At 38.7% G+C, this 13,413-nt stretch overlaps 1 protein-coding gene across 1 annotated transcript in view; it reads left to right on the forward strand.

The window, feature by feature from the left end:
* The window catches only part of FAT3 (FAT atypical cadherin 3), a 635,634-nt gene that overhangs the window by 272,193 nt on the left and 350,028 nt on the right, over nucleotides 1-13,413 (forward strand). The window contains exon 3 of the mRNA XM_011363289.2: nucleotides 1,879-2,193. Coding sequence (XP_011361591.1) covers nucleotides 1,879-2,193 — 315 coding nt within the window. The remainder of the gene's footprint in view (nucleotides 1-1,878; nucleotides 2,194-13,413) is intronic.

The following is a 13,413-nucleotide window of genomic DNA, read 5'->3' on the forward strand; positions in this document are numbered from 1 at the left end:
GTGTCATTTAAGAGGTGCTTCCCAGCACCTTTAGAGCATTTTTTTTTCAACCGATGTCCCACACTGCAGATCTTGCCTGCCTACTCTTTGTCTTCATTCCAGAGACTTGATTCCTTCTCACTTGACCATCCTCTTACTTGACAAGCTCCACTTCTCCTGGGTGTCAGCACAACCCCTATCTGTACGGTGTGGCTGGTGGCCGTAACTGCTGCAAGTGTTCCACTTAACTGGCCATGGTTTTGTGATAGACTTGTGCCCTGTACTCATAGATGTTTCCACACCTGGCACGTCTCCTGCTCTCAGAGCCTTCTCTGGACGTGAATGTCATGTTGACATTCTACCCTGTCTCAACCCAGTTTATAAGGCTACCTGTTATTCATTCAGTTAATGGATACATAGCCTCATATTTACAATCACTGTTATTATTTCTTAATTTTCATAATATCTTGTATATACTCTTCTAATGCCATATTAGCATTTCTGTTCTGAGTTCCAGGTACCACTCAGGAATCTATCTACAGGAACCCATTATGTTTTACATATTTCCATTGAGAACATTTAAGATTATCTTTTGTTACATGGTATAACACTGCAGGGTTCTTTGGTGGTTAACTTTGGGGCTGAAACCTCAGCTTCAGTTGGGTTACTTCCTTTGAATAGTTTAGCTGTTCTGAGTTTTAGGCGACTGAGTATTTCAGTGAAACTGTTTCTGGACAGATGCCCTCCTCCTCCCAGTTGCTATACTTGGCAGTTTGCTTATGGAGGATCTGTAGGCCAAATCACGTGCCTAATACAGTTGAAAGTCTGACAGGAATACTGAAGATAGAGGATTCAGGCCAGAACTGGAGAACTGTTCCTTTAATCCTTCCATGAATGTCTTTTAGGGTATAACATGAATTCCATGCCTCCCATGAGTATCCTGACTGCTTTTAGAGTTTTTATAAGCTGAGCCCCAGAGCTTTCCCATCACGGTGGAAATGCTTTTTGTCCTATTCCTGTAGTAGGTTTCTGTAGCTTGGTGATTTGGGCGAGGGCTGTAAAAACGTTGAAGAGTACTGTGTTTTCTCTGGCTTTTCTGGCAGACATCTGATTTCCTGATTGGCACTTGTTTCAACTATGAAATGAGAAAGGTGGGAGCAAACAGATCAGGCGTTTGTCTGCTCCTAATTTAAAGTGATTGTTTAAGAGTATCTCTTAAAGTGGCTCAGAGTTTGTTTAGGGCCCTCTGTGGAGTTCTTTAGGAGGCTAGAGCTCATTCAGAAAGTATGTTGGTACGACTTCATCTCTGATTATTTAGAATAACTGTAACATTTGATTTTCAGGAAAATAATATGAAGAAGGCTTACGTCTTTGCATGTAAAATATTTTTCATCCTAACAGGCAAAAGAATTTTTGAGAGTCCTTTTTCATTTTTATGAATGAACACATAAAATAATTTACTCTAGGAGAGCTTTTTGTTGCATAGGAAATCAATTCAACATCAGGAAATCAGTTCAATATCAGGAGATATTGACCTGATATTTCTTTAATTTCCTGTGCAACATGGGACGTGTTTTGATCTCTGCCCCACTCTCTTCCTATTGCTTCCTATTTCCTCTTCTGTGTTGTATATGCATGTGTTGGGATATGTCTATCCCCCAAATTCAAATAAAATATTTGTGAATGTAATTATACTTCTCAAATGGTAGCTCTATTTACTATGGTTTAGCGGAAAATACTTTTCTTAGGTAAAGAGAAATAGCTTAATGTAATCTCGTATTATGGATTTATTAATTCATATGCCAAGATTACTTAGCACAGCCCTCCTGAATTTGGGATGATTTAGTTAATGTCTTCCAGTTTTGCGGTAGCAGTCATGCTCTCTCTGTTTTCTCTTAGGAGTCATCTCCACTGCAGATATTCTTGATCGAGAGACAACGGGGTCATACTGGCTGACAGTATATGCCACAGATCGGGGTGTTGTTCCACTCTATTCCACTATTGAGGTCTATATTGAAATCGAAGATGTGAATGACAATGCCCCGCTGACCTCGGAACCCATTTATTATCCTGCTGTCATGGAAAACTCTCCAAAGGATGTATCTGTCATTCAGATCCAGGCTGAGGATCCAGACTCTAGTTCCAATGAAAAACTGACATACAGGATTACAAGTGGGAATCCTCAGAATTTTTTTGCCATCAATATCAAAACAGGTAAGGAGATGCTCATGTGACTTTTTACAATTGGTAGTCCAACTTTTAAATCCATCAGCCTGACATTTGCTTATTTATGTTATTTTATTTATCCTCTTATTTATTTTATTGTGTGGAGGATAGCATCCTCCTTTCTGGGGGTAGTTTCTGAGAAGGTGAGCAGTCTACTTGTCTGGTTGGTATGTTTTAATTTCAGCTGATACCATGGTGAAGTGATCTAATAAAAATCAGAGGCTTTCGTAGAAAATCTTAGATTTGCTTTACTCATAATAATAAAAAGTGGTTCCCAGGCTACTCAGAGGGCCAACCGCTCGCTGTCTTTCTGTTTCTTTGGAGAGAGTAACCTGGCCTGTGCTGGGTTCTGTGGGTAAGCTGGCTTCGCGACACTCCTCCTTCCTGGGACTTCTCCCTTGCTTAATCTTAGTCCAGCTTGCAGTAAATGATCTCCTTAAAGCCTTAACTTTAAACCCCAGATTTTTCTGATTCCTGTACTTACTCATCAATGAAGTATCAATGTTTAGAACTTTCAGTGTCTCAATCTTTACCTAAAGTATACAAATTATAATTTTCTAGTCTCTTGCTCAAAATATTCCTAGACATTGTAATGAAAACAACATAATTTGTTGAATAAGAATCGGAAAGGGCAGATGTGGAATTTGACTGAATGCATTCTGAGAAACTATATACACTGGAAAAAAATGCTTTGTAGAGTAAATCTCAGTTCATTTCTTGTGATTCAATCACATTTCTTGTGATTTGCCTCTTTTAGACCTTAAGCAGTGAAAGTTATAATGGGTAGAGTTTTAATCAATTGAAATTTGAAGAATGCAAAAAAGATACTACTGCTATTTCATCCTAGGCAAGTGAATTGATACTGGTAAAAAATTAGGGTAGGTTAATACACATTTTTAAATTTTATTTTATTAGTTTCAAGTATACAATACATAGTTTATAAAACGATTGCCCTAATTGTTCTTCCTCTCCTCTGGCTCTCTACCTAGTCATTATATTAATGCTAACCTTATTCCCTACGCCATGTTCTCCATCCCTGCGACCATCTATCAACTACTAATTTGTACTTCTTTAACCCTTCACTCAGTTTTCCCAGTCCCCGCAACTCCCCTCCCCTCTGGCCATCACCAGATTGTCCTCTATATTTGTGAGTCTGTTTTTGATTAGTTTGTTCTTTTTGTTCTTTAGAGCCCACATATAAGTGAAATCATATGGTATTTATCTTCCTCTGTCTGACTTATTTTACTCAGCATAATAACCGCTAGGTCCATCCATGTAGTTGCAGATGGTAGGATTTCTTTTTTTTAATGGCCAAGTAATATTCCGTTGATATCAACCATAACTTTTTAATCCATTCGTCCATTGATGGGCATTTAGGTTACTCCCATATCTTGGCTATTGTAAATTGTGCTGCCATGAACATAGGGGTACATAGATCTTTACGTATTATTGTTTAGGGTAGGTTAATATTTGTTGGTGTAGACACACTCAGGTTTCTGAACAAACTGCTGATTGAGCTGATAGTTATTTCTCCTGCCCATTTTGTTAAAATAGAAACATACAGTTGATCCCCAAGTATTTTATAAATGTCAGTTCCCATTAACATAGTTTGAAGAGAATGACAAGATTTTTCAAAACTACTGATTTTCCCTCATTATGAGTGGGTCAGTCATTTTGTTAAGCAGAGTTGAGTATTCTAACAGTGTTAAATCAGGATTTGACTTGCCTTTTGTTAATGACAAAGAGTGGTCATCAGCTATCAGTGTCTGATTGACTTAAAGGAGAAGTCTCAGAGGTTTAGAGAATTTCCCAGCCTTTCAGAGTCCTTTCAGAACCAGAGTAAGTAGGGAAAACTGCTCATGCACATGAAGAATACCTGAGCTGTGCTGGGAAATCCCTCTTGATTCACTTTTTTACTATAACAAAGAGCTCCATGTAATGTGATGACAGAAATAAATTCAGATACTTTAGGAAGTTAAGAGAGAGAGCGATGACAAAAAAAGTTGCAGTAAAGAAGTTGAGGGTACAAACGTCTTTACATTTCACAGCCCCTGTGGAATCTGAGATATCCCAAGTCAGATTCTGCATCTTCCATCTTGATTCCACTGCCACTTGAATCATTAATGATGAGCCCAGCACACTATGATAAATTAAAAGACACTGCTCTCTTCTACTTAAAAGACACTGTTCTCTTCCACTTACAACTGAAAATAAAGAAAGAATAAATGTCACAGGGAAGAATTTAGGTTGGATGTGAAGAACATGGACTGTACGTCATATGTAGTGAAGAACATTTAGACTCATGTAACTAAAGCTATCTTTTATATAGCTTTTAAAAATTTGCACGTTAACGTTCAGAAAGTATTTATTATAATTTGGTCTATCTTTTCTAATAAGCACCTTAAATCATTTTCGTAATTCCTCAGTTCTTGCCATAGATTTTAAAAAACCATTTGTGCCAAGAATGACATTTAATATTAACTTTTTAAATTGCCTAAAATAAATAAAGCGTACTCTGTAATCCTCAGGCACATGATAAGAAAACACTGGATTTTGTTTATCCATTTACTCACTCACCAAGCATATAGTGTGCCTAACAGTTTTCAAGCAAGATTTAATAAATAGAGTTATAAACTTAAGGTACGATCCAAGTTTTTCAGGAACCCAAGGTACATGAAATTAAAAGAATTTACAAATATTTATGTCATGATGAAAGAGTGCAATAATTGATTATGGTAAAGGAGTTTCACTCAATATGGGGTTGGCGAGAGTGAGTCAGGAGTGCTTCATGGAGGAGGTAACAGTAGAGATTTTAAATCCTGAGTTTCAAATCCTTGCTTTGCACTTCTTAACTGGGTAACAGGAAAACATAGACTACATCAAATAATCCTGGCCTCATTAGCTTCATTAACTTGGGCAAGTTATTGAACCTCTTCAAACTCCGGTTTTCAATGAGAAGGGATTGTTACAAGGAATATAGGAGTCCTCATGTGAAATGCTTTGCACAGGGCCTGGCACATTGAAGCTCTGTAACACAAATAACCCACCCTGACTGCTTTAACTCTGATTACAGGCATGTCATTTAATCTCCTTGGGCCTCAGATTCTTATCTGGAAAATGAGAATGACCTTACTTACTTCATAGGGTTTGCTCATGAAAATTGCATGCCATGATATGTTTGAAGGCTGTTGGTAAACTACAAAGCTCCATAAAAATCATATTATTGTGTCTATTTCTGTTGAGATTTGCAGAACCACAAGCCTGGTAAAATTTTTGTTAAGCTTGTTGCTGTAAGTATGATGCCTATGGAGCAACCTTTAGCCAGCTCAACAAACTCTCTAAAGAGACACTTTAATTTTTGGCATTACTTCCTGTCTCTCTAAAGTCATTTGCCTGAAATAGTTATGCTAATGTAACATTTTTCAGTAATGAAGCTGGAGATGTACCTACTCAGAATATTTAGGAAGGATTTGTGATTTAGATTTTTTTCAACTAAAAATTGGATATGAGTTCTGTGAAACTGACCTTTCATTCCTTTCTCTGCGGTAGAGCTGAAATTTATAGAGGGTTTTTGTTGTTGTTGTTTTGGCAATGTGCTACATAATAAATAAAGATTAAAATGATTAATGCAAAGTCAAATAATATCAATACTTATGATCCTCAGCTTGCAGCAGATAACAGATGTCCTAGATCCAGAAAGGGAGAGAGATTTCTCCGTTGAACACTCTGTTCTCTACCCAAAGAACTGTTCTTTTTTTTTTTTTTATACCAGACTTAAAATCACGTGGAATCAGTAGTCTGTGGACCTTCTTCAGTAATTCCTGTGGCTTAAGAAGAAAAACAAAAGCTGTAATGCTGTGAGGTCCTTTCTGTCCTGTACAGAGAAACCTTGATTAATACCAGGCTGAGCAGTTGAATTCAATCAAATGCAGCCTCCCTGCATATGCAAGTCTTAGCTAGTCAGTTACTAGAGTCCTACCCATGTGTTCTGAGCAGAAGATATCCAACAGGCTGGTGTTCACTTGTCTCTTTGGGTAATCAGGGACTCAAATGCTTCCTTCCAGCGTTTGTAACAAAATCCAAGCTGGTCACTGGTCATCCAGGCTGAATCAGGGAACAAGTGTAGGAAGTTCCTTTAGGGTTTTGGAATGTTTATTTTAGTCATGTGTACAGTGTGGAATCCACTAAGCATGGTGCTAGTGCGCCGGCATTTAGTAGAGTACTCAATGAATGTGTGTTGTTGCTGCTGTTGTTATCAGTCATCCTGTGTTCCTCACTGGAATAAAGTTTGCGTAAGTTGCAAGTATACAACTCCACTGTCTTTTGAGGAAGGCATACTTGAAAGACAGTAATGTCTTTTCTTTCTAATTGGTATATAACACTGGAGCCTTGCATGCAGTTTTATAAAACGTGCATCGCTCTGTACTGCTGCTGTTCTAAACCCCAGGTGTTGGCTGGATGGGTGATATAACAGAAGTATAAGATAGTTTCCGCACTCAGGGAATTTAATCTCATGGGAAAAAATAGGAATCGCACATATGATGTACTTGAGCAAGAATGTAAGGCAGTTTATAAAAAATAAATATCCAAACTCTGCATGTAAGCTCTGAACTGGGTAACATGGGGTAGAGGTCATTGCCAGCTGGAATTAAGGGGGCTGAGGCAAGGACTTCACAGACCTGAAGTGGGCTCTGCAGAGAGAAAAGCCAGAAAACTACCCATCCATTGCAGCTGGAGCTAGTTCGAGAGGCATTTTATCATTAGAAAAGGAATTTTAAAAGACTCATTAATGTCTGGAGTATTGTAAGATATCAGAAGTAGCAAATATACCCATTTCTTGTTTTTTGGTTTGATGCTGTCTTCCCTTATATATTTTATATATATAAAATATGTATTTTATATCTTCTTTCTGAGAGACTACTTGAATACGGTAAACATACTAACAGAGATCCCTTTATTCTTTCAGTTGCCTCTGTTAAACATAAATGCAGGATTACCGTATGCTAGATTGAAAACCTGTGTCTATGAAAGCAATCCTTCCTTACTCCAGATTTTCTGATGGTTGGTTACCAGGACTCGGGCTTTCTAAATTCCTTCAGTTGTGATGTCTCCCTTTGTCTCATGCTCTGGTCACTAGCATCTTCACCTGTATTTGAATGGAGATGAAGCTCAGCTTTCTTTTACTTTCTGTGAGCATCTTAGGGTAAACCTGACCAAGGTGTACTTTATGTGTAGGTAGACTAGCTGCCCTCCCCATTGGGTGAGTTGAGAGAAAGAGATCCTCTCCCACGGTGTGTCTGCTGCAGGAATACCTCAAATTCTACCCTTAATTATTGATTCCTTCGGGTTTTGATCTTTTTGCTTGTTAAAACTGGAGAGTAGCTTATGAAATTATTGGCTATCCTTATTTTTAAATCAACTCTAAAGAACATCAGCTTGCCTTTTGGTATATGGTATAAGACATAGTGGGTAAGTGTTAACAAAACAGGTAACAGAGAGAGAAATCTAGATCATACTTCAGTATGAGAATAATCACTGAGCAAGCTTGTCAGACTACAGATACCTGGGATTTTACATAATTTGCATTTCTAACAAGTTCCCAGAAGATGCTGAGGTTGCTCCCCTAACACCTGGTTAGTGAGGCTCTAGACTTTAGCATCCGAAGAGAAACAAAGGAGGGAGGTCACATGGTGCTAAGAGATGCTCCTGAGGACAAAGTAGTCAGCTTTAAAATTTATCCGCTCTTGTCTTATAGTTCTGGAAGTTTGAGATTTGACTGTGAATTCAGTGTGTTCTCTCTATCCTACCCCCCAATTAACTCTCATGTTTTCGCTTATATTTCCTATTTTATGAAGTAGAGAAAAATGAAAATCCTGTCTCTTTAATTTTCCATAAGCAAAAACGTCAGATTCCTAAGACTTGTGGTTAAGAAAAAAAAAAATGGTGTTACATAATATTTGAATGCACTCATATTATTTCCAAATATATAGAATTAAGCAGAATTTGTTACTAAAATAGAATTCAGACCTACTTTAATGAATAAACAAACACTTGATATTAGTATATCATTATAACACAATGTTAGCTCATAAGACAGTGGTGCTCAAATAATTTGGCATCTTAAGTAAGCTAAGCCTTAGGTTTATGCACAGCCCTGTTTAGTCGTAATCTGCTTAGAAAATCACCTTTTCCTGGAAAACAGAAGGATACCTTACTTCATGTATAAAATCAGAGATTAAAAGAAAACACACAAGGTGAAGGACAAGGGTACAAATGTTGGTGCTTTTTCTTCAGAGTGAACATCATAGAAACCTCTTGTTACCGTGTCTTATTCCTTATTCCTTCCTAATAGAAACCTAAATTCTCCTGAATGGGTAGAAATGGCCGCTGGTTGATGAGTTGATATTCATAACTACAGGTGCAAAGCAGATAATGTGGTGAATGAGTATGTATGAAACTGTAAATCACCCTTGCTCCTTCTCTCAGCCATGAAAGGAGGCCTTGTCCTATAGAACATTAAATTGTGTTCATTTAATCCAACAAGTCCCCTAGAACAAATCGGGCTCATACAGATTTATCACAGGGGGTTATTTAAATTCAGCAGTGACCTTTGCATCCCTGTGCATGTGCTCCAAATGAATAAGGACAAAGGGAACTTTTCTGCACTGTTTTTATGTCCCTGGGGGAGGCTGTGTGTTTCACCATTTGATCAACTCTCAGCTGTGGGCTGGGGGGAAGGGAGATGGGGAGTTTCAAGGGTGTAGAAGGCTTGGTTAGGGCAGCTACCAGAAGGGGGAAGATGCTCTCTCCTGGTGTGGACTCTGACTCTGCCTTTCTGTGGCTTGATTTCATTTTAATGCTGGTTGTGAATTCAAGTACCAATTTCAGAGTTTCTCAGTCTCAATATTGTTAACAGTTTGGATTGGAAAAGTCTTTGTCGTAGGGGGACTGTCCTATGCATTATAAGATGTTTAGCAGCATCTCTGGCCACTACTAGATGCCTGTAGCACCCCTCCCCCTAGTTATGACAGCCAGAATTTCTCCAGACATTGTCAGATGTCCCCTGGGAGTAAAATTGTCCCCATTGAGAGCCATTGAACTAATGTGGAATAGTTTGTAGGACTCCAAACGTATGGCCCTAAGCAAAGCTTTTGGTACAGAGTGAATTACTGGTCTTGGAGGAGTAATGGTATTGTTAACTGGAAAACAATGTGTGTATGCATATATCTATATCTATATATGCATACATATATCACTAATAATAAAATGACATAAAATAAAAAAAGAGAAGACATTCAAAGCCACCTAGCACTTCCCTCTGACTTCAGTTTCCATATATTTTGAAGGCCCTATGAATACTTGAAATAAAATCTCAAAAAAAAAAAAAAAAAAGGAAAGAAATAACAAAACAATAACAAAACTTCAAACAGAATGAATGTGGATGAAGTTATCATTTTCTCAACTCTCAGAATTTGGAGAGGATTTGGCTGGTAACAAAGTTCTCATCAGAGTCAGTTCTGAATAGCATTCTCAGAAAACAGCATGAAGAGATTATTTTCAGGGTTCCAGGGTTTATTTCCTTGAAATGCTTAAGCAGCTCTAAATCCTGTTTCTGCTTAATGTCAGCCTTCTGATGGATAAATATGTGGATTGTTTCTTCCCTGGAATAAAGATGATGAAAAAGAAAAAAGATTATTTTTAGCTCCGTTGGAGATTGTGCAGCCGTGTATCTTGATCAGAGCTCTCCGAGCTCTGCGGCTCGCCTCCTAGGTATGCAGTGCTCACTCACCAGCACCAGGAACTGGTAGATTCATGGGGACTTAGACCAGTGTCCCAGAGCACTGTCTTTGGGTACATCATAGGACCGGAATTAGCTACGTGGAAACCCGTGCCACCATCAGGAATAGGAAGGAAACCTTTCCCCAAATTAAATCACGTTTTGAGGGACCTGGATGCTAGTTAGGCAATATCCTGTGTTTTATGCCATTTATGAGATTCAGACCTTCGAGTTAATATGAGTATTTATTGGCAAAAGGATTTTTCAGGAGCTGATTTCATGAGACTGAATTACAGGCAGGGATAGGGAACTTTGGTAAAAGGCAGAGAGGACTGAGCAGGCACCAGTTGGAAGAGAAGAGAAAGGATGCTGCCTCCTGGGTAAGAACCTACCCTCGGCTTGTAAGCAGCTCAGAGGCGCCTCCTAGAGGAGCAGGGTGTTGGTTATTCTGTGGGGCTAGTGGTAGTGTTGCTTGTCTTCTGTGCTGTTTATGTGTCCTGCTAACCCACCTGGAGTGGTGGGAGGAGGGGCACTCTTCCTAGGTATCCAGCCTGCCTCTGGAGCTCTGCTGCTGGCATAGCTGCTGCGGGAAATCACTGAGAATTATTTGGGAGGTGATAGAGTCATGTAAATAAAGCAGATGATGGCGTGTGTGTGTGTGTGTGTGTGTGTGTGTGTGTGTGTGTGTAGAGAAAGATTGATTGATTAGGGTTATAAATTTCTCTTTTATTTTTTCTATCTGGCCATTAATTCCACAGCAGTAATTTACTGCATTGGTTTATTACTTTCTTCTGTTCTGAGAGAAACAGTGAATTTTAATTGAAACCACTGTCTGCCTCTCTTCATTCTTCCAGGTCATTGTTAAGGAGATGCTCCATGGGTGTGTGCCCTCTCCCTCCCAGGGATGATGGGAAGATGGGAAGAGAAACCTTAACTCAGAGCATAGGTCTGCTCTGTGCCTTGAGCCAGGCTGGTGTTTTTATGTATTAGTTCAGTTAGCACACACCACAGTCTTGGGAAGAAACTGGGGCTTTGGGTCCCTAGGTGACTGGCCCAAGGTCCCCCAGCTAGTCAATGCAGAACTAGGGTTGGTCTGATTAATGGTCCATAATGCTAAAGAAAAATGCTATCGCATTTGAAAAATGTGAACAAACTCAGTAAACCCATTAATGATCCTAGAACTTTGGAGCTCAGGGAAATCTTTCAGATGTTTATATGCACACTCTTTTTTACAGGGGTATTATGAGTTCAGTTGTACCCCCCAAAAGATATGTCTGAATTCCCAATCCTCTGTACCCCTGAATATGACCTTACTTGGAAATGGGATCTTTGCAGATATAATCAAGTTTAAATGAGGTCATTTTGGCTTTGAGCAAACACTAATCCAGTGACTAGTGTCCTTATTAGAAGAGGGAAATTTGAACATGGATACAGAGACACAGAGGGAAGTCGGCCGTGTGAAGACAGAGGCGGAGACTGAAGTTATGCTGCCACAAACCAAGGAATGCCAAGGGTTGTCAGCAACCACGAGAAGCTAGGGAAGGATAAGGAAGGATTTTTCTCTAGAGCCCTCAGAGAAAATGTGGCCCTGTCAACACCCTGATTTCCAACCTCTGTCCTCTAGAACTATATAGAATACATTTCCATTGTTTTAAGCCACCCAGTTTGTGGTACTTTATTACAGTAGCACATGGAAACTCATACAACAATATCAGGGTACATGTGGCAAGGTTGAGATCTCTTAAGGGAGTAAAGCTGGTTGGTAGAACCAAGGGCCACTTGACGCCTAGTATGGTATTGTTTACTAGACCAAATGTTAAGAATTTCATCAGTTTTTACACCAGTCAAGCCTGTTTTTAGTTAGTTTTTTGTTTGTTTTGCAGTACTTTTGACCTAATCGAGTTTAATTATTTGGATAGTTCTAAGAGTGATAGGGGTTTTGAAGAGAAACTTGTGTGGCATCGAATTACTATAATCATTTCTGGACTTAGGAAAGATCATCTGTGGACGGTCCTCTCATGTTGCACAGGGCTGACTGTGGGAGTGTTTTTATGTAAGGCACAAGTCCACATGGAAGTTACTATTGACTGGCATTTGGAGTGCTTCATAAATTGGACCTCATCAGAGTCTCATTTATTTTGTCACTTCTCGGCCACATTTCTGTCAGAGTACTGGAAGTTACTACCTGAAAAGTTACTACAGGATGAAGTGTAGTTTCACCATTGATTCTGAGAACCTGAAGCCCAGTTTTAATATTGTTACCACTTTATATTTGGTCTTGTTATTTTCTGTCCTGTTTGAATGACTTTGTTTCTTTGATATTTGTATAAAAATGTACAGGTGTTTTAAAAATCTATAAGTTTCATTCACATTGAGGTAGATTATTGTAGGAAAACATGTAGAAATTTTCACAATAAAATTACAAAGCCAACATGTGAATTATAGATAGCATTCTCATTATAACAAAACGACAAATGTTTGTTTAGCATCTTGCCACAAATAGTCATAGTTAGGTTTCATCATAACACTAGGAGGGAGAAAAGCCTCATGGAATAGTGTTCAAGAGCTTGGATGCTAGTATCAGATGTCTTTGCATTTGAATCTGAATTCTATGACTTCTTAGCTGTGTGATGTTAGGCACTTTCCTTAACCTCTCTGATCTTCAGTTTCATCCTCCGTGGAAATGAGGAAAAGTATAGCAACTAATGAATTGGCTTGTTCCCCAAATTAAATGAGTTAGTATATGTAAAGTACTTCGAAAAGTACTCAGCATGTAAAATGATATTGTTTTCACATGTATAGTTTGTTTTAGCTAATTTGACATCCATATTATATGATTTAGTCCTTAGATAGTTGGTGTTTTCAAACTACAAATAAATTTAACACTTTATCTATAGGTTCATTAAGTCTCATCTAATAAGATTAAGTCCATATGCCATGTTGACTTCCATATACATGATCATCTGGACTTTCATAGAACTAGAGAGCCCTCTCTCAGGCTCCCGGAAACCTCTCTCTCTATTTTAGATATATCTGTTTCTCAAGAATAAAATAGTAAGATGCCATGGAAAGAGTACTACTAGTAGTAATTGGGTTATCCAGATTTTAATCCAGTCCTTGCCACTGACTACTTTTATAACAGTGGACAAGTTTACCTCATTTCTGTAGACCTCAGGATCCTCACCTGTGAATCAGTGAGTTTGCACCAGAATCAGAAACATCAGTACCCAATGTGTGCTGCCACTCTGTTTCCTGCTCCCACAGCAGACATTATTAATCACTTACAACAGCCTTTCATATTGTGCCCACACTTGGCATCCAGTTCACCCTAACACTGATGGGGAGCTGGTATGAGAAGTTATATTTATTTGTCATTAAAGTGAAAATGACAGGGTGTAGTGAAAAGGAGCACCAGGCTTGAAATCTCATGG

Source organism: Pteropus vampyrus, unplaced genomic scaffold (genome assembly GCF_000151845.1).
Source record: "Pteropus vampyrus isolate Shadow unplaced genomic scaffold, Pvam_2.0 Scaffold84, whole genome shotgun sequence".
In the NCBI taxonomy this organism is placed as follows: domain Eukaryota; kingdom Metazoa; phylum Chordata; class Mammalia; order Chiroptera; family Pteropodidae; genus Pteropus; species Pteropus vampyrus.